The sequence below is a fragment of the Lolium rigidum genome, chromosome 5 (assembly GCF_022539505.1).
Source record: "Lolium rigidum isolate FL_2022 chromosome 5, APGP_CSIRO_Lrig_0.1, whole genome shotgun sequence".
Taxonomy (NCBI): Eukaryota; Viridiplantae; Streptophyta; class Magnoliopsida; order Poales; family Poaceae; genus Lolium; species Lolium rigidum.
This window is the reverse complement of record NC_061512.1, coordinates 1,556,518-1,577,019: the sequence shown is the minus strand read 5'-3', so window position 1 is coordinate 1,577,019 and position 20,502 is coordinate 1,556,518. Positions and strand designations below refer to the sequence as shown.

Below are 20,502 nucleotides of genomic sequence, written 5' to 3'. Positions count from 1 at the left end.
ACTCTAATGAATTAGAAAATACCATTAGATCTTTCATATCCACAAAAAAGGAACTAAACAAAGAATTCATAGAAAAGTTTGAAAGACAAGATTCTTTAAATGAGAAAGTGGACCTCCTAACACAAGAAGTTATATCTTTTAAAAACCTCTTACAACAAAATAATCAAGAGGAAACTATTAAATATGTGCAAGTGGTAATAGATAAGTCTTGGGAGACCCTTAACTCTATTGAATAAAAAGAAACACTAATGATAACAAATGATAAAAAATAGAAGAAGTTAAAATGCTAACTGATGTAAGAGAGCCTTTAATTGATCTTGATAAATGTAGCTTGCATGAACTCATTACTATTCTAGAAAAGTTTTCTAAATATCCAACTATTAATGTTCATTAAGCAGGATTTGGCTCATAGATAGCAAATTATGTAATCAAAGAAAAGATAGAAATATACAATAATGAAGCTATGATACCACCAAATATTGGGGATGCTTGGATCCATATCATGCTATTTTAGATCTTGCATCTAGTGTCTCTATGCTATCTAAATAGCTATATGATTTACTAGAACTTAAAATTATGGAAAAAAATGCTCAATAGATCTTTTACTTGCCGATGATTAAACTAAACAACCCTTAGGAAGACTAAAGAATGTTATGGTTGAATTACATATGACTTATGTGGCGATAGATTTTATTGTCATGGATATGGGAAGTAATACCTCTAGTCCTATAATTCTTGGAAGACCTTTTTTTAGAATATACGTGCAATCATTGACTCAAACGAAGGGAATGTGAAGTTTAAATTCCTACTCAAGAAGTGTATGGAACACTTTCCAAGGAAGAAGGAGGTAGCACCAAGATTCAAGCTACCAAATGATTTGCATATCACTTAAATCAAGTAAGTAAGCCTACCTATATTGTTTTAAAGAAAATGCTTAACGAGAGGCAACCTGAGATGTTTTTACTTTTGTTTTTCTTTTGCACTCCTGCTGTTGAAACAAGGTTTGTTGAAAGAACATTTCCCGCCCTTTTGGGTTTTGTGTGTTTGATGTCAACACTAGCTATATATTTATGTGTGTTGATGTAGACAGGTACAAGATTTCAAGATATATACTTGGCTGGTGGTATGGTATGTCTGTTCTGTAGTTGCTGGAGGTTTTTCATTTCCGGCGGAAGTTCCGGCCCCAGCTGGCGGAACTTCCGCCCTGTTGCTTCCAGCAGTGGTCTCTCGGCGCAGTTCTCATTGAAGGTTTTTGTTCCCTGACCGGAAGTTCCGGTGAAGAAGGCCGGAAGTTCCGGTCAGCGGAACTTCCGCCCAACTTCCGGGCAAGTTCCGGAAACGTCGCAATTGTGGCTCAGTATGTCCAGTAAGGTTTTCTCGCAATTCTGGAACTTGGCCGGAACTTCCGGTCACCGGAAGTTCCGCCCTAGTTCCGCCCCAATCTCTTCTGACCTGGTCGTCTGACGCGGAATCTTCCTGGCGGAAGTTCCGGCCCACTTGGCCGGTACTTCCGGTGCCAGCCGGAACTTCCGGTGCCAGCCGGAACTTTCGGCCCTCCTGGCCGGAACTTCCGGTGTTACTGAAAATTGTCCTAACGATCAGATCTGAGAGCTCCAATCATATAAATAGCTCTCTTCTCCAAAGGGACAAGTTGCTCAATCATTGCACCAAAAATCTGTCATGCTTCACCACCATTAGAGCCACCTCAAGAACACAAGATTTGCAAGATCTCCTTCCTCCCCCAACCAAAGCTCTTGATCTTTGGATATTCGAAGGAGAAGACACCGATCTACATCCTCACCGAAGCGATTTACATTTCCCCCTCATTTGTTTGAGGGCCCTCTTGCTAGTGTTCCTCTTTGGATCCCTAGTTGATTTGTGTTGATGTATTGTTGTTGATTATTGTGTTGTAACAGATTTGGGAGCCTCCAATTCGGTTGTGGATGTGTGCTCCAAGAACCTTGTAAAGGCCCGGTTTCCTCCTCGAGGAAATCCCTTAGTGGAAGTGGGCTAGGCCTTCGTGGCGTTGCTCATAGGAGATCTGAGTGAAGCCTTTGTGGCTGTTGGTTTGGCTTTCATAGCAACCACACTTCTCCAAACGTAGACGTACCTTCTTGCAAAGGAAGGGAACTACGGGAATCATCTCCGTGTCATCGCGTGCTCCACTCTCGGTTACCTCTATCCTATTATATCTCCTATATCTTGCGTAGCTATATCTTGCTTAGTTGATTACCTTGTCATATAGGTAAATTCACTTAGTTGCGTATCTAGAGAATTTACCTTTGTGTCAAGCCTAAATTGAAAAAGAAGTAAAAATTGGTTAGCACCTATTCACCCCCCCCCCCCTCTAGGTGCGGCATACGATCCTTTCATTTGTTTTTTGTTTACTCTCTGGCTTTTCAAATAAAGTACCAAGTTTTACACATTTGAATGTTTTAAGGTTGTGAAACAAAATGGACATTATTGATTTCTACACTACATTTTTTAGTGCACGATTTTTCTGATTTTTTTGGAAACTCCCAAAATGTTTAAAATTCAATGAAGTTGCAACTTATTATCCTATATATGCATAAAAACTGGCAAAAATTCCTGACATGTCTAAGTGGTAGAAGAAACCCTGTTTTGCTCCTGCTAATTTTTTTTGACATATTCTGCCCCCTAATGTTTGAGCCATTCTTTTGGGTTTCAAAATGATTTTTTCTGAATCTTTTGATTTTATAGTAATGTGTAGGACATTATGTGATCTATATTCTATAAAGTAATAATTTGTATTTGAAAAATATGGCAGCAAGTATGGTATTTTTGTACCACTAATGTCACTCCATAGAAAAGAAATGGGAGAAAGTTTTGTGTTGAAGTTTTTTCACATGGAATAGAGGAACACCACACCAAGAACTATCCAAGAATGGTGAAGAACTAATACCTCTGAAATTAATAATGGCACCATATACTACATAGATTTGACACTATATACTCCATTAGGTTCCCACATCCAAATGAGAGCACCATTCTCCTCATTTAAAAGTAGGGTTTGAGCAATTTGAATCACCTCATACCACTGCACCATAAGTCTATGGTCAAAACACCTCCTAAAAGTTACCTTTAAAGATGTACCATCCTACAGGTAAAAAATAGTATGATTTTGCTCATTGACCAGATAGTAAAACGGAGATAGTACATAGTACTAGATATATTGTAGTATATGCAAATGCCCAGGTGTAGTCCTTGACCATCTCTGTTGGTTACGTTGAGCGCGCTGGAACATATGACGTACGTGCATAATGCATAGATCGATCTCTAGAAAAGAAAGCTACTCTCTCCGTTCTATAACAAGTGTCGTAACTTTCTCTAAATGCAGAAGTATTTAGACACATTTTAATTTATAGATACATTTATATGTAGAAAAAATTCGATACTTATTTTAAAACGGAGGCATTACATAGTACCAGATATTTGTACGCAAATGGCCATGTCGTTGATCACTCACGCGCCTTGCTAGCCTTTTTGGCTCGACCATGGACAGATGTGCTTGGCCCAACCTCTAAGCTCGTTTTAGAACACCGCGGGCCACGTGAAACGACGCGAGCCCCATCACCTTTTCTCTCTCATCCACGGGCCTGGCGATGTACACACGCAAAATCAAATAAATCGGACGCAGAGGACATGTCAAACGCGATGCTTAGCCTCCCTGCATTCTCAAAAGCGAGGCAAGAGGCAGAGAGGTAGATAAGAGATTTAGAGGGTCGATGGTGTTCCGCTTTCGAATTGCCCAAAGGGGCACGTTGGATAGGCGACGCGACGAAAGCTAGGTTTTAAAGACGCTGCGAATACACACGATGTGACACGGCAACTTGGGGTTGGATTGCAGCACTCCGTCGACCGGGATAACAGCTCATATGAGTCACGACACACACAAATACGCGTCTAGTCTAGCCCAGCTATAGGACGTAGCCGCAAGTAACATCTGCAAGTATGCAACCAGTTACTGTGAAAGGGAAACATATGCAACTAGTTGCTCACCACGTGTCGCGCATATATGGGCGGACGTTTTCACGGAGATCAAAAACTCTTGAAAATGGGAAAAGCAAATATTGACAAAAAATATATATCTGAAACATAGGTGTTCTGTTGGGTTTGTTTTGCTATTGGGGTCCTAGACATGTCATATGTCCCACAACATACCCATCCCAGCCTTTCTATTAGGCTTTGTTTCTGGGAGTGATGTTTTGGCTCCTGAATGCATATGCTCCCTTTAGTTTAAACTGCGACTTTGATACATTTTGAAATTTCAAAAAAATTCAAGCGAAAAATTCATGTGTACATCTTCACATGCTAAGTGCGACCAAAGTCTTTCCATGAAAAATCAACTTGTAGTTTGAGCTGTGTAGAAAAGACAAAATTTAGTGCTGAAAATCAGGCTTTTTGTGAGACTTATTTTGTCTTTTTTAGATCGATCACAAAAAATATCGCTTTTTCGCGAAACTGCATGAACGCACATAGATTATCGAGATGTACGTGCGAAGTTTTTTGTTAAATTTTTTTAACAATTAGGAATATGCTTTTTGGGTGGAGGAAGCACATGCACCCAAGAGCCGAATTGAATTTCCGTTTCTTTCTTATCTATTATAAATAGGCAGAGCTTCTGCCGGGTTTACCCATATATATGATCTAGCGAGTTATATACATGCAAAACAAACAATCGCTCCTGAGTCAACGGGACAAAAATATGCATTAAAAACGCTAAACCATTTAGATGTGTGTAATTTCTCTAATAAAATTTGCAAAATTTTGGATATGAATTTTGTGCTAAAAGATGTTATTTGTTGACTTGTGCAATTCCGAACACATCATCTACTTCGTAATTTTTTATATACATATCTTCAGATTCCTTCACGGCCACCAGATATGCATGTGACTTGTGCATATACTTGAGTTTTAAAGACCCAATATCTAGTTCATCCAGTCATGTATCTATGGATAGAAGAATGAACAACCGATTATCTGTTTAAGGAACCGTAATTCTTTTCAACTAATTAATATGTATCCACAATTCCACATATCATGGAATTTGTATATGGAGTATGTCACATCACGAGGGCATTAAGGCTCTCGGCTTTGAAGTTAGAGGGCTGCTCCGGTGCTCCCCCGGTCCCCCCTAAATGAAGTTGAAGGGTCATACTTGATTTTTTTTTTCCTGTGTTGGATCCGTCGAAACCCATATTCAACCCATATATAATGATACGGGTATGTGTACGTCGCGTAAGAAAAAAAAAGAGGTCACGTGACCAATTAACGATCTCATCCGCTTAAGTATCGCCCCACGCCAATGACTTTTTATAGGACCTTTCTATTTCGGTACACGCACGTGACCGTAGATACGTACAAAAACGAGGTACAACACAATGCAGGCCATACGGGCATGTACATGGTTGTATGGATGGTGGACCTACAGTGAAATTACGATCGTAACCCCGCCTACGAACAGGTGTGGAAAGATCTCCACCATTGATGTGTTTAACGCGTCCAGAATTTTTCTAGCGGAGAAGCACCAGAACATAAGTGTTGAAGTTAATGGGAAGGCATGTGATCTTGCTTCATCCCTAATCAGTAACCGCATTCAGGCTTTCATCTCCCTTGGCTTTTTGGTTGACGTAGCTAAGTGTTTCCCATAAGAGCTAGCGGTCCATTTGTGCATCCATCATTAACTGGACAGCTTGGGCAGGGATCTATCCTCATAATGGAGTCCAAAGCTTACACACAATTCAATCAGTTCCTAGCTGCATAGCTAGGCTCGACCCGGGCAACTTTAGAATCCCCATTTGAATGGAATATCAGTTTTCGTCGAAATAAACAACATTCAGTATCTTTTCAGAAAAAAAAAATCTGTAGGTTTTTCAGCGGACGCATAATATGTCTCTTATCAGCGTGTGTCTTGGTGAACCGTATAAAAAACCGGCAGATATGTAATGCTACACTTACGGGCAGCAGCTAACGGGATAAATCTAAGGGGATGATGAGCATGCATATGGGTGGTTTAAATTTATTTACCCTTACCATCTCTTAGATTTTATATATCCTGTAAGTTGCTGCCCATAAGTGTAGCATTGTTGAGTTTTTTTTTTTAAAATCTCAGCAGGAGAGCTGCTGGTCCCTTGCCGCCAATGTCGACACTGCCCATCCTAGAGATACACTTCTTTGAGATACGCTGGTGTGTAGGTTTACAGAAATTTCATCCGAGCTGTGTGTATTAACGGTATATCGTTTCCGTGTGAACTGAAGCCAAAGGATACAGGACGTTCCATGAAAAACTACTAGCAACACAGCGCAACTTTAGTTGTGGTCGTGCGGCCGGTCCAGCCCTTTGACCCCGAATCATGAGCTAGTTTATCTGTCTACTGAACTGGAGCACAACCAAACTAAATTTTGGTAGGTAAGGCGCAACTATACGTGTTTGGCAATCCTCGGCACGGCAGGCTGCATGCGACGAAACCTTGCACGAATTATGTGGTATTCAAACCACGACCAATTTCCAAACTAATGGAATGAAATCTAACCAAACTTTTGACAAAGCTACTCATTTCACAGTACAAGTCTGCAAGAAAGAGAGAAAAGAGATGAGCTAACTATTCTGTCCACCAGTCACGGCCGACGCAGACCCCATAACCTTTGTGCACGCTTTGACCTAGCTATTGCATCTGACTTGCTTAGTTGCTTATTAGTCGTCGATCGTGAAGTGAAAGAGATGGTTATGTTTATGCATGATTCCATTGTGGAGGCTGGGTCTCCGTTCCCCTTTTTGAAGAAAAAAATGTATGGCAACGAGAAACTTCTGAAAATACGGTAAAACAAAACGAAGGGCCGATCCCCTTGGGGCGTGAATGATTGGTCGTGTAGTTAGTTTAGGACGAACGAGATTTTCAGCTTGTTCGAGAAAAGCACATACTCCCTTCAATCCAACGCGTTTTAGTGGATAGATCCATCCATATGATCTAAACAAAGCTGAGTTGATTAATTGAAATGGAAAGAGTATATCACATAGCGCCAATGTAGCTGAACTCACATAGGTCGGTCTTGCACGGCCCAAGTGGCCCAGATATTGGCTCTCGCCGAACCCCCAAGCCCAACAAATGTACCGCTGCTTTTCGTCCAGGCTCCAAAGTTTCCACAGTTTTATTAGAGGAATGTTCTGAGCCTCAACATTCTGCATTCTGCGGCATTTTGCAACACGTGCAAAATTGGTTGAGTCATTGTCGCCGTTTTAAATACATTACTTTAATTCTAGTTAGCGCTCTTCCAGTCCGCGTTAAGTCGTAGTGATTCCTGAAAGCTACTGACGCCAGCTGCGTTGCCTCTTTCTGGGGTGAATTGAGCGGCGGTTTGCGGTTTATTTGCTTGTCGACCATGACCTGTACCGTCTGGTTCCTTCATAAGGACGAACGTGTGCGATGTGCCTTAGTTTCAAGCATACTTTAGTGAGTCACAGACTCCATCTCACTGTCAGTTGAAATTTGCAAAAAATCCGCATGGATGCTCGCCAGAGCTGGAATATAATTAACCTCTTGCGATTGAGGTTCACTGCGAAGACCGACTCAAGCAAGCACTCTAAGTCTATTGTGCAATCGGAAAAGACTTACGGGCCTTTTTCCTTTTTTGAGAGAAAGTACGGCTCTTTATTTATAACTTAACATCAGTACATAGAGTTTGCTGGATGAAATCCGGGATTACATCATGGAAGCTCATAAAAGCAGAGTTCTGACAGGAACGGGCTAGCAGATGTGCCGCACCATTCAAACCACGAGGAATGTGACGAAAAATGCATGAAGAAAAGGAGGCCATAATCAGTGGCGGAGCTAGCCCAGAATTTTGGGGGGGCAAAACGCAGAGTATGCAAAGTTTGGGGGGGCAAATGACTCCATTTTCTTCTCATTTAGGTCCCTAATTTTTTTTTCTTCGGAAATAATGCAAAGTCTGGGGGGGCGGTGGCCCCCTCTGACTTGCACATAGCTACGCCAGTGGCCATAATTCTTTTGATGTCTGTAACCACCACACCGAGCGTCGACCGATCCAAACCTGAGTCAGCTAACCTCTGAACTACAAATAGACAGTCAGATGCCAAGATGATGCGCTGGTGGCCTTCTGCCTGTGTAAACTGAATCGCTCTCCTCATCGGCCTTTTTCCTGTGCGTTGATTGTTACAGCCAAGCAATGCGAAATAAAAAAGGAAAGCTCACAATAGACTGTAAACAGTTTCAGTTAGTGCAATTCTTATGTTGACTTGATTTAGATCATTTGCATACTTCGTAGGCATATGCCCCTAAAATCCACAGTACAGACACCATTTTTTTTCTTCTTATAAACGGACAATACCACAACATAACTGCTGATAGGATTGATGGGAACAGTGGGTAGAATTAAGAGAACTCCTGATGTAGAAAGTCATGTAATCAGACAAAGTTTATGCATAGAACTGGTTCATGGTACATTCTGTCATCATGGTCTACCTGTCAAAGAAGAAAGTTGTAAACATGAAGTCCATGATTCACTTCAAGAACATCGCTCCAGTGGGCCACTAGCAGTGAGCTAATAACAGCTATAATTTACTTGGTCACGATAGATATACTAGTAAATGCTGACTAGTAAGCAAGTGAACCAGTGTAAAGTGTGCTAGAACCTTGTGGTTGGTTGAGAGCCGTGTTCTTGATGTGGCATCTGTGATTTGGAACTTTTCTTGCGCTAATATGCATCTGCATTAGTTTGCAAAGTAAAATTTAAATCATTGCAACACTAGAGTGTTTGGTTGAGCCTGGAATTGAATTGGATTGTGGATTCCAAATCCAAGGTGGAAAGGAAATTGCTTACAATTCTAATTCTGTTGTTTGGGTGTTCGTATAATTTACTACTGGAATCGAAAGGCGGTACCTAATTCTAATTCTTGTTTGGATGTACAAATCGTGGAATTGAATTATTTGCTTTGTTTGAACAATAAAATTGTCTACTCATATAAAGAATGAAAAATAATTGTGTGTACATTAAAATGCTTTTATAGTTGTCGTTACATGTGGATTTTTTTCTAAACCTCCTTGTGCTACCTTTGCAAATCGACAGGCTGTTCTATGTGAAGCTGTCCATAAATAGATGCCAAAAATTTGTCTAAATTTGAATGTATCTAGATGTATAGATACATTCGAATTTAAATAAATCGCTTGGATCATCGGCGGAAGTCCATATGACGCGACGTGTGACAACGACGGCAAGGTGGACTAGTTCATCGGCTGCGGGCACAACCTTCCTCTGCACGAACTCCGCAGTTGCTACTAGTTCTCCAGTCGGCCGCAGCTGCTACCAGTTGGAGGAAACTGCAATTTAAACAGATCCAAAAAATTAGCAGCAAAAAATACCATTGTATGGCTGCTGCAACGGGGGTATTCAATGGATAAGAAGAGGCCTCGCTACAGGGGGGAATAGGGGCGGGGATGGAGAGGTCGGCCAGGGAAGGGAAGGGGATATCAGCGAAGGGAGAGGGGCCGAGCTCTGAATTGCACGGGAGCGAGCTGCGAGCGGGTGCTCAGAATTGGATTATGTTTCACTACAAACAGTGGAAATGGAACCTGAGTTCCAGATTTTCTGATTCCAGACTCAATTCTTTACATCCAAACACATAAACGAAAATCATTGCAAATATGTGATTCCTTGAAGACATTTGATAATTGGCATGGTCGCTACATGTCATTAAGTTCTTAAATTATTATATTGTTGTGAATTGCAAGTCAACCAATTATGTGTTCACATGTTTTTATATTATTCGTTCTGATGTACTTTGGTAAACTGATCATCTGATTTTTCTTTCTCAAAGAAAATGTTAAATCCCACGGGTCTTCAAAACTCTGAAGTCCGCCCGAGCTGGGTTGATCCGGTTATCATTACCGCAGCGAGCCGTCGGTTTCTTTTAACTCAGGTGTATATCTAGTTTGTAAAATCTATGTAATTCACTGGCCAATTACCCCAGCCGCATATGCAACCTACACAGAGTTTCAGCACTGTGCCACCTACCTATGCTACGTGTCGAAGTAATGGACCCAACGGTCCAATGCCCCCCCCCCCCCCCTATAAGCTAGGCCATTATTCCGAGAAACAGTTCATGGATTAGGATAGCCTCCTTCTTTTTGAATCTCTTGTTCCTTGGCCATGTCCAATTTTAAAATTTGAATCAGCTCTCACTCAATTTTTTTTTTTTTTGAGAATTTCTCTGCATTCATATCACGGAAAGATACAAAGTTGTTGACCCCTAGAACACCCTAAGACCACCATAACCCATGAAGATCTTCGGAGCTCTATGTCATCATCCCATAACCTTGAGAGAAGACCCCTGCAGCAGAAAGAACTACAACCAAGCGCAAGCAGATCATCATCTTTCACCACGGTACAATTGCCACCATGCTACTTCCTCCTTCCTTGAACCAGCGCCGAGAAGGCATGGACACCAATCCAACATGCCTGTAGCAGCCGTCGCCATCTTTGGCTTCGAGTACCGCGAAAAGCGTCCCTTCCGGAAGGAAGGGAACCCGAGTCAACCGACCGGTCCAGCACCGCGGCCAGGCCATCCGCCCGGGCAAACCAGGAACTCCCTCATGCATCATCGCCGAGGAAGAAGAAGAACAGCAGCAGCAAATCATACCGACAAGGAGGAAGAAGGGCCTTTCTCCCGCCAGCAGAACGCTCGACCATCTGGCCAATTTTGGCGTCGACACGTCGAACCGCCTCCTCCCCCCTCGCCACCAAGGCTGGCCGGAAGAAACTGCACAACGTGAAAGCCGCAAACCACCAGAAGAACACAAACCCTAAAAAGGAAGACAGTGGTGCCATCTCCTTCCTCTCCCTCGCCACCACGGCCCGAAGAGAAGGCAACAGCATCAGCACTACTCCGGCTCCAGAACAGACTCCGCAAACTCCACGGCAGGGTCGAAATTCGACCGTGCCCGGGGAATCCACCCTCCCCCGATCCGCTGATCTAAGAGGAAACCAGGCCAGCAGCTCGTCGGCGCTGCCACAAGTGGCCTTGCCGAGATGGGGATCGAGCTCCAGCAACCTTATTTCGACGCGACGTCGCCTCCACCATCTCGACGCCGTCCCAGTACACCGAGCGAAGTCTAGGCCGGGCGCTACCCGGCGCAGCAGAGGGGGCCCCCCCCCCCCCCCGCCGCCGCCACGTTGCCCAGCGGCGTCAGCGGGAGGAGGGGGTGCGGTGGGGACTAGGGTTGGGGGTCGTGCGGTTCTCGTGCACGTCTATCTCCTTGCCAGTGATGTTAGCTTCTTTTATCGCAGCTCTTACTCAATTTATTTCTCTTTCTACTAGCATGAACAAATGCAATATATCCGTGTCATTGGAATCATGGTTCAGTCCAAGAATGTTCCTCAGCCACACATACATCTCCATGATTCCGAGTGTGAACCAGCCCGGGAGCGAATCGTCCGCGCTCATATGGAATGCTTTTGGTCCAGGATTAAGATTCATATCAGATTTCCACAGTTTTGTTCGATGGAATGTTCCTGAGCCTCGATACTCTGCATTGTCGGCACTTTATAACACGTGCAAGTTTGGATGACTTCTTGGTCGCCGTTTTGGCCCCATTACTGTGATTCTAGCTAGCACTCTCCAAATCCGCGTTCAGTAATTCCTGAAAGCTACTGCCTCCAGCTGCGTTGCCTCTTCCTCTTCAACACGTTCCCTCTAGTTCGTTGTGTGGTTTTGGCTCAGCAGTAGTTACTGAAAAGCATAATTTGAACACGTACATGTGCCTTAGTTTCCAGCATACTTTAGTATCTACTTACTCCAGCTCACTGTCAGTTAGTTGCAAAATTTCCAGTTTGATGTGCTTCCTTGTGAATTTCCACATTGATGTATGTTGTCACTGGAACTGAACTGTAATCAGCCCTTTGTCCCTTTGTGATTGATTCACTGCGAAGACTGACTCAAGCAAACACTCGAGTCTAGGTGTACTATGACAGTCCTTACTCTAGACACCCCTAATGTCGAAATTATGTTTAAATGTCCAAACAGTTTCAGTTAGTGCAGCTCTTTCGTAGACTTGTTTTAGATGTTGCATATTTTTAGGCATATGCCACTAAAATCCATAGTACAGACTAACTTTTTTTTTCTTTTTGAAAAGGACAGTACAGACAAAATGACTTCTGATAGGGGTGGGTAGATTTAAGAGAACACCTGATGTGGAAAGTCATGCAATCAGACAAAGTTGCTGGCTAGAATTGGATTGATGGCACACATTCTTTCGTTATACATTACCTATCAAAAAGGAGAGCTCTAAACCTGAAATCCATGGTTCAGTCCAAGAAATATCGCTCCAGTGCGCCACTGGCAGTGACCTAATAAGTACTGTAATGCAAAACAGCTGAAAATTACTCCGTACTTGGTCACTGTATACTAAATCCTGACAAGTATGTGAGTGAATCGTTGTAGAGTGTACTAGAACCTTGTGATCTGAACCAGTAACAGCCATGGTCGAGAATTTTTGTTCTTAGAGTGTTCTTAGTACTGTAATGCAATGTACGTCGACAATTCTGAAGCAGTACTTGACGGTGTTCATGTCAAGCAGGCTAGGTGTTCGACGCAAGTCCGTGTTGTCAGCATCCTATAAGGTTGCTGGCATGAGGCAAATTAAATAATCAATGCCCCCGCAAAAAATAAGTCAATGCAGATTTCATAAACCAGTCAAAAAGTACATTTAATGATATTTTGCGCAATGTTAGCTAAATCCTGCTTGAACGTTAAGATGTTTTGCTATGTTGTTCTTCCAGGTGAACAAGTCCTAGGCTAGCAACATCAGTTATGCCAAAAGACAGGGTGCAGAGGCTGGAGTGGAACCGAAAGACCAATCAGATGTGCCCTCTGGCTGCAGTAAACAGAGCAAGATCTCTTGGAGGGCTCCCTTGGGTTCAACATGACCAAAGCACAAGGAAGATTTATAGAGAACAGAAGCAACAAACAATGCTTTGTCACGTGGAGAACAGAACTTTATATAGGCGATTACCATTTAACACAAAAAATGTAGAGCAACACTGAAATAAAATTTGAGGTTTTCTTCCCTGTAGCTCTTTACATCAGTTCACAGTGGGACACCAAAAGGTAAGGTTCTATATAGGCTGTCCCCTGTTGCATTGCCTCGTGGCCTCTCAAATGCCAGTGAGATGTCTACACTTTACAAGCACGATAATGGGTATCAGTTTGCTACCTCCAGATGAGCCTCAAGCGACAGGTGGCAACATTTACATATCTTCTGCAGATGAATCACAGGGGTGGATCAGAACTTCAGTCCAGGGTCATGGCGGTTTCAAACTAGTTGTTTTTTGCTGCCTTTTTCCCTTTCTGCTTCTGCTTCTGCTTCATTTGAGTGAGGCCGGGTGCGGTGATCTTGGCATTCCCTACAATTGCAGCCACCAATTCAGGATCCGTACATGCCTTCATTAGTTCCTTCTCGCGGTTTGTTGCATCAGGGATGTGCATGAATAAGCTCATAGCAGTTTTGGCAGCTGAAATTAACAAAACAAAGACATCAGGACACTTGATCTACCAGAAAATATAGAACACAGTAAAGGCAAAATGGTGTGACTTCATGTTCCAGAATGAGTAGAAATGTACCTTTTCCTTTCTTTGCGGTGCCCGGGGTGATCTTGACACGATATTTGTATGTCTGCAATGCATTGTAAGGGGCACATACAGGTACAGCATACAGCAAAATGTCACTTGCCAGCGGAATTCCAGTTAAGTAGTCCAAATCAATCAACTTTTCTTTCTCTTCATCACCAAGTTCATGGATTTCATCTTCATCCATGGTAATGCTGCCACCAACAGGAGCAGCAGTTTTGTCCATACCATCGCTGCTTCGACCAACGCTGACTCCAGTTGAATCCACCACAGATGTACTTTCCGGGCAATCACGAGATAGATGCCCAGACTTTTTGCATTTATAACAAATTTTTAATGAGTCATCTTCGCCTGCAAGGGTAAAGGAATGAAAGCTCAGATAAGAGGCTAAATTAGACACAAATCTAGTACCTTACACCACTAGTTCATTCAATGTTTTGTCATGACATGAAAGAAATATTGATACTATCTTATTTTATCTCGAATGCAGATGATTTGTTAACATGGTAATCCAGCACAAGTCCTTATCATGATATAGAGTGGAATAATAAGCGCAAAAATGTAGCTGAACAATCACAAGGATAAACTTAAAAACAAGAGAAAGTTGTCTAAAGTACCAGTTGATGGTTTTGATTGTTTTGCAGTGGTGTCTTCTCCATCTTGTGAAGGTTTGTCCTTTTGAGAAGCTTTTCCAGAAGACTAGTACCGATAAAAGAAGTTGTCAGTCCCAATGAAAAAGGAGAATACAGTGCAATGGCAAACAAAACAAAAGAAAACAGACGGGTAGCTAGTGTTCTTACCGCAAGTAAAGCCATACGGATTTCTCTTTCTTCTTCATCCTGCTCTGCATACTTCTCTTTAATCTTCTTAAGCTTGCCCTTCTGTCCACGACTTGTTTTCGTATGAGCAGCCTTTGTGTTATCCTTGCCTTTTTCGTGCTGCGAGTTATCCAGCTTTTTGACAGATTCACCATTAGCAGCCTTTGTGTTATCCTTGCCTTTTTCGTGTTGCGAGTTATCCAGCTTTTTGACATATTCACCATTTTGGGGGTCACTAGTAGACTCACAAGTACTCTGGCCCTTCTTCAGTTTTCTTCTCTCTGCTTTTGATACATATGGTTTCTCTCTTAATGTTGATTTCTTCAAATCAAGATCATCGTCTTCAGCTAAACTTGAAAGACTGCTGATGAGCAAAGAGCTTTTACCCGACACATTGGCAGGGCCCAGACCAAGATTCTTATCCAATAGATCCTCCAGTTGAGATGAAACAGAATCATCCTGTGTTTCTTCCTTGAAAGCGGAGGTTCCATTGTTTTCCAAAGTTTTGGTTCCAGCAACCTGTTCAGATAAGTCGGCAGTATCCATGTTACCAGAGTTTGTATCATTATTTCGGTGAGCACTTGTATGGTCCATGCTTGATTCATTTCCATGAGTTACTATACTCATCTCACTGTCAGTAGCAAGCCTGTCATCCGGTTCAAGATTACTTGGGTGCTTTCGAGGATCAACTTCGATTTCTGGAAGGGCATCATCTTCACCCCTGATCCTCCTTTCATTTAGATGAGATGCCAAGCAACTCTCATCCAAACGGAAGAGAATACCAAATCCCATAACAAGGGGATGAGGTGGGAGAAAGTTTTTCTTGCCACGGATCATAAAACTACCAACAGTGAGGTACTCGCCAGTGGGGGCTGTTTTGCTAACTTGATGAGGATATACCCACCAAGCACTTGTAACAATTTTTGAATCCCACGCTTTGCTGTGGCATACCTGCAAAAGAAACTCGTGATCAATAGGGATAATTTATATGAACACACCCTTCACAAGTATTGCCACAACACATGTATTAAATTAGTAATACATAATCACATATTTAACTCACAGTGTAACATCCTGCTTGGTTTAGAGTCAAGGGTGGTATTGGACTGTCAGGTTTGTGGTTCTTGATGATTGTACTGGAAGCACCATGTAACTCAGCATGCACATACCTATTAATGATTGAAAACAAGCCAGTAGCTTTTGTAAGAAATAAGATACATACCACTATGGTATAAAAGTTACAAGATATGGGGTAAAGTGGTTCTATGATGAATTGGAAAATGAAATGAATAGTTTGGCAACAAGCTTATAAATGGGTAATAGGCTAATAGCTAATAAGGGTACTTACAAATCTCCTTTAGACATATACCGCTTGACAACCAACTCATTTTGTTGAGCATCTCGACCACTGATAATCAAATAGTTTTCACTGCTGATAAACCAATTGAATTTCTCAAACCAGTGAACTTTCCTCATATGAGTGATTGCAGCCACAGTTTTTTCCTACAAATGTGAAGATATGAAAGTTTTTTAATATAATACAAAGACAATGATTATTGGAATAGAATTTAAACACATAGTATGAGTATAGTAAACAAGCCAAATACACAATAATTGGTTTTGGAGGACAGGTAAAGCTTTTTACTAGTTCATCGACCTCTAGTTATTAAAAATAACTCCATTAAGAAGAAAACCAAATGAACAATATAGATTTTTTTTCTAGAGGATATAGGATAAAGCTGAGTTGCACCGGCTTATGTACTTACAAGGAAAACTAAAACTTAACCAACATGTTCTAGTACGGAGAAAATGTTAACTGCCATTTTGCTACTGATGGAGCTCTTGGTAGATACAACCGTACAAGAGAGTAACAAATACAAGTGTACTACTACATGGGATAACAAAGTAAGAAACCTGAGCAAGCTGAAGACGTGTCTTCTTCTCGGCTGCTTTGAAAGCTTTCTCATGTGCTGTGATAGTCTTCTCTTGTTTGGTTTCCTGTTTTTTCTTCATTTCGTACCACCGCCTAGCATTTGCATGTGCAGAAAGTGACAGATCGACCTCTACCTAAAAGAAATGAAAACAAAGTTTGTCATGAAACAAAATGGCATGGAGAAATTATTAGTGCTAAACTGAGTCACACGTAATATCCAGGTACAGTGTGTAAGCAAGATCAAATATTGCAGTATATGAATACAATTAGCCTCCTAATTTCCATTCTGCCGCATCTTTTTTGTGTAAAATAAATACAAATCAACTCTCTGTCTAATCAATCTTCAATATTTCAATTCAGGTTCCTCCACATGAATTTTTAAGGAAAAATAAAGACAAGTGATACACTAATACAATATATGTACTGATAAGTAGTGAGAGGCTCTCCATAAAAATAAGTAGTTGGTAAAATTGGCTGTCTAGAGAAATGGAAGGCTAGAAATTTTATGTTACTCCAATTAAGGCGGATGCATGAGGGGATTAACCAAGTGGTATCCTCAGCTTAAAGAACTTACACCAAATCAGTGCAATGTTGATAGAAGTGTAAATATCAGGGGTAAAAAAAATCAACAAACCAGATAGAATTGTTTGTGGAACATGACACCTTAGGTCACATAACCATACATCCAACATTGCGAATAAGATATAATTTCAAGTATTCAAAGAATATGATACCTCCATGACAAAGACAATAATCATGGTACAAAACTACAAATTAGGTGTTTGTGGAACATACCTTCTCAACAGGCGCAGTTTTCTCATCCTCATCCATGTCATCAAGATTATTGCTAAGAAGTAGGCTAATGCAATTCTTTTCAAAACTGAGCTTATCGATCAGACCAGCTACCGGATTTCCAGCCTTTCTCTCCTCTTTAATCATGCGAGTAAGAGCTTCCCAACTCATTCCATTTGCAAGCGAAACACGAACAGCTGTAATTGCTGCATCGACATCCTCCAAATTGTACTCAATTAGTTCTGCCATACTGATGCAATGGTCTGCTTCCTTCCTCAATGTATGCACACGATTCTCCTGCATGACAGAACAGATGAATGGACTATTAGGTATCGAATGTACTGCATGTTTGAAAGAGAGATGCCCTTCAAATAGAACCAAACTTAAGCAAATTATGAGCAATGTGATTGCAAGTCATAAGATGGAGAGTGAAGTGGGGGCGTGGGGCGAACCTGATCCAGCTTTATTTTGTTGAGCCTATGGACTGCTGAATCCTCTTTTGCTTTTTGCTGTAGATCCACCCTTTGACTTTCTATTTTGCTGTAGAACTCATCTAATGCATCATCAAATGTCTGAAATTCATCATATTCCCTTGACTCAAATTGCTTCAGCAGGATAGGGCAATATTCATCATATATCTGTGTATAGCAGACAAATTACAGTTAGTACATTGGTTTGGAATTCACCATATCATATGCAAATGTGCTGCTGCCTAAACATAAATTGGGGAAAATTCCTCTTTAGATCCGCAAACAGACATCACTAATGAACAAACACAAATAGCAAATATGTGCAGTCACATACACAGGAGTACAACTAGAAACACAGGAAAACAACGGAGGCACCTTCTGGTTAGTAGAAGCCCCTTCTGAAGGTATGATGTTTTTCTTTGCAGCCATCTTATTCTTCATGAGAATGTATCCCTCAGGAATCTTTTGACCAGAGATGATATCTACGAGCCAGTCCTCAAACCTTGTAACAGATTCTACTAGAGACTGGATAGTATGATCATCAATACTGCTCTCTGGATCTTTCCCAACCTTTGAACTTGGAAGCAACCCAGCATCTAATATGATATGCTCCGCTAGTGCTGGGCCATAAGCCAATGCCTCCCCAAGAAGTGTCTTCAGAGTAGCTTTATTTGATTGACTGCCATCGCCCGCTTTTGCATTGGAACCTGCCTGCTTAATTTTTGCAGCAGACTTCTTTTCTGTTCTTTTAGATGGTTCTTCCGATTTATCAGTAACAGGCACCCCATCATTGGCGTGTTCAGAAGGTTGCTGACCATCAACTGAGCTAGGTGTAACTTGAGAAGATTCTTTGTCATCGACTGTATTAGACAATTTCAGTGTTTCTTTTAACTTTGTTAAGTCGGTCCTTTCAAAGGTACGGCAAGCTTCTACCGGATAGCGATGGCGCGACATGATAGCCAATCCTTTGTTGTCATCTCTGTAAGTTTCACGACAAAAGATAAGTACAATAAACAAACAGTAAGCATCAAAGGTTAAGAGAATTTCTGGATTGCCAGCGGAGATTATGATAGTTTATTGTCCTACTAAGTCCTCACTTCAGCAACAGAGTAATGGCACCTAATATAATATATACAGTAGATTGAAATAGTGGCGCACGAATTAGACAATGACCTGTGAGAACGGAGTAGTGTCATCACTGTGTATTCCGAATCTGTGAGGATGATATTTCCTTGGGCATAAAGCTCCAGAATTATAAAATGTGCATTGCTGCCAAGTCCAAATTGAAAAAGGATCATCTGCAGTTCAATCAAAGGCATCATTACACGGTGCAAGCCTCAACAAGCACAAAGCTGCTGTATTCAAAAAGATTATCCAAGAGGAAATGAAATTAGATGAGTACCCTATCATATCCTAGCATACGGACATCTTCAAGCCTCTTGCTACGAACGTGTTTCCGCAGCTTGAGAGTAAATCCGGAAGGTGTGCTGCTCTTGTCACTGAAGAAAAAGACACACAAGGGGATCTGTGCATTAATATTCTGAAACAATCGACATCAGATAAACGTATACATCAACAACTGTGAGCAGCATCCCACCGAACATATTGAGTGGTGTGCAGCCTGACACCACTTTCCATGAGCAACAAAACCTTCTCGCTTTCCCCTGACTCAGTGATTCCGCTGCTGTTCATCAGCTTGAAGATATAGGTCTGTCCAAGCGCAAAACAGATCATGTAAAACATCACCTGGTAGATAGCAAAACAAGATGCAGCATGCAAGGTTTCTAGTTTTCTACAACTAGAATGTAATCCACTAGAGGAGGCAGTTCATGGATCGGCCAGCAGTTTCGCCATGGAAACAGAAGATGTTTACAGAATCATTTGCTCCTCTAAGCACTAGACAACGTTACTGCATGAAATGTGTACCAGCATGGTAAATGTAACAAGATAGTCAGCCCGCGGTACAGAGAGTCCTAACCGATTTGGCAATTTTGACTACTGAATTTTAGGAACACAGCCACAGCAGAAGGAAACATTTACAGAATCTGACACGATGCAGCTTCGGAGCATGCCGAAATTGCAAACAGGGCAGCATACTGCGATGGCCTACACCTGCCCTAGCCCCCCGAACTGTTTGTTCTAATTCATTGCTAAACCAGGTCGTTTGTTGTAATAAAGGAAGCAGGTGCCAACAGTGCTCAAACAGAGTACACAAGCCTTCTCCGGTACCAAACCAAGTATCACAAAATCAGAACAAAATCAACGAACAACGTAGAAATCTACACAATCCTTGGAATCTGGTCGGCGTCCGGTGTATCTTAACTACTCGACTCCGCGGCGGGTGAGGCGACTATGCCGCTAGCGTTCCGTGCCTAGGGTTTGACGCGAGCAGAAGAGGGGGGAGGAAGGGGCGTGGCGAAGAGAGAGACGGGCGACCTTGGGGGTGAGGTCGTAGACGTTGGAGAGGCGCATGCCGATGAGGCGGCGGAGGCACTTGACCTCCGCCGCCACGTCCGCCGTGGTCATCCGCGCCTTCACCATCTTCGCCGCCGCCGATGCTTCCTTCCTTGCGGCCGGGGTTGCTGGGGTTCTCTTCTTCCCTTTTGCCTCTCCAATTGAATCACAGAACGGCCCGCTAGAGCCCTTATTGTGATGGGCCTGCCCCCATATGCCGCGATTCCAACAAAGGCGGTTCCATTTTTGTGTTTCTTTTTACCTTTTATTTATCGTTTTCTATTTTACAAATGACCATTTTTATTATACTGTAAAAAATTAGAAGTCTTATGAAGATTTTTCACATATGATAAAAAAATAATTTCTAGAAATACA

At 42.0% G+C, this 20,502-nt stretch overlaps 1 protein-coding gene across 1 annotated transcript; it reads right to left on the bottom strand.

Moving 5' to 3' along the window:
* Positions 1-13,007: 13,007 nt before the first annotated feature.
* LOC124658353 (ribosome quality control complex subunit NEMF-like) lies at positions 13,008-20,241 on the bottom strand. The gene is made up of 14 exons (XM_047196707.1): positions 20,110-20,241; positions 19,271-19,383; positions 19,076-19,172; positions 18,847-18,971; positions 18,049-18,652; positions 17,656-17,841; positions 17,207-17,500; positions 16,393-16,545; positions 15,827-15,981; positions 15,542-15,647; positions 14,461-15,429; positions 14,278-14,359; positions 13,655-14,011; positions 13,008-13,545 (listed from the first exon to the last, which is right to left on the bottom strand). The coding sequence occupies exons 1-14, from the start codon at positions 20,212-20,214 to the stop codon at positions 13,352-13,354; spliced, it is 3,540 nt and encodes a 1,179-aa protein (XP_047052663.1). The 5' UTR covers positions 20,215-20,241; the 3' UTR covers positions 13,008-13,351.
* Between the last annotated feature and the right edge of the window lie 261 nt (positions 20,242-20,502).

Excerpts from the sequence above, each read along its gene's own strand:
- LOC124658353 (XM_047196707.1), bottom strand. The coding sequence starts at position 20,214 with ATGGTGAAGGCGCGGATGACCACGGCGGACGTGGCGGCGGAGGTCAAG. Across the intron at positions 17,501-17,655 it reads ACAAAATAAAGCTGGATCAG|GAGAATCGTGTGCATACATT; the intron begins GTTCGCCCCACG and ends TCTGTCATGCAG. Across the intron at positions 15,430-15,541 it reads ACCAAGCAGGATGTTACACT|GTATGCCACAGCAAAGCGTG; the intron begins GTGAGTTAAATA and ends TTTCTTTTGCAG.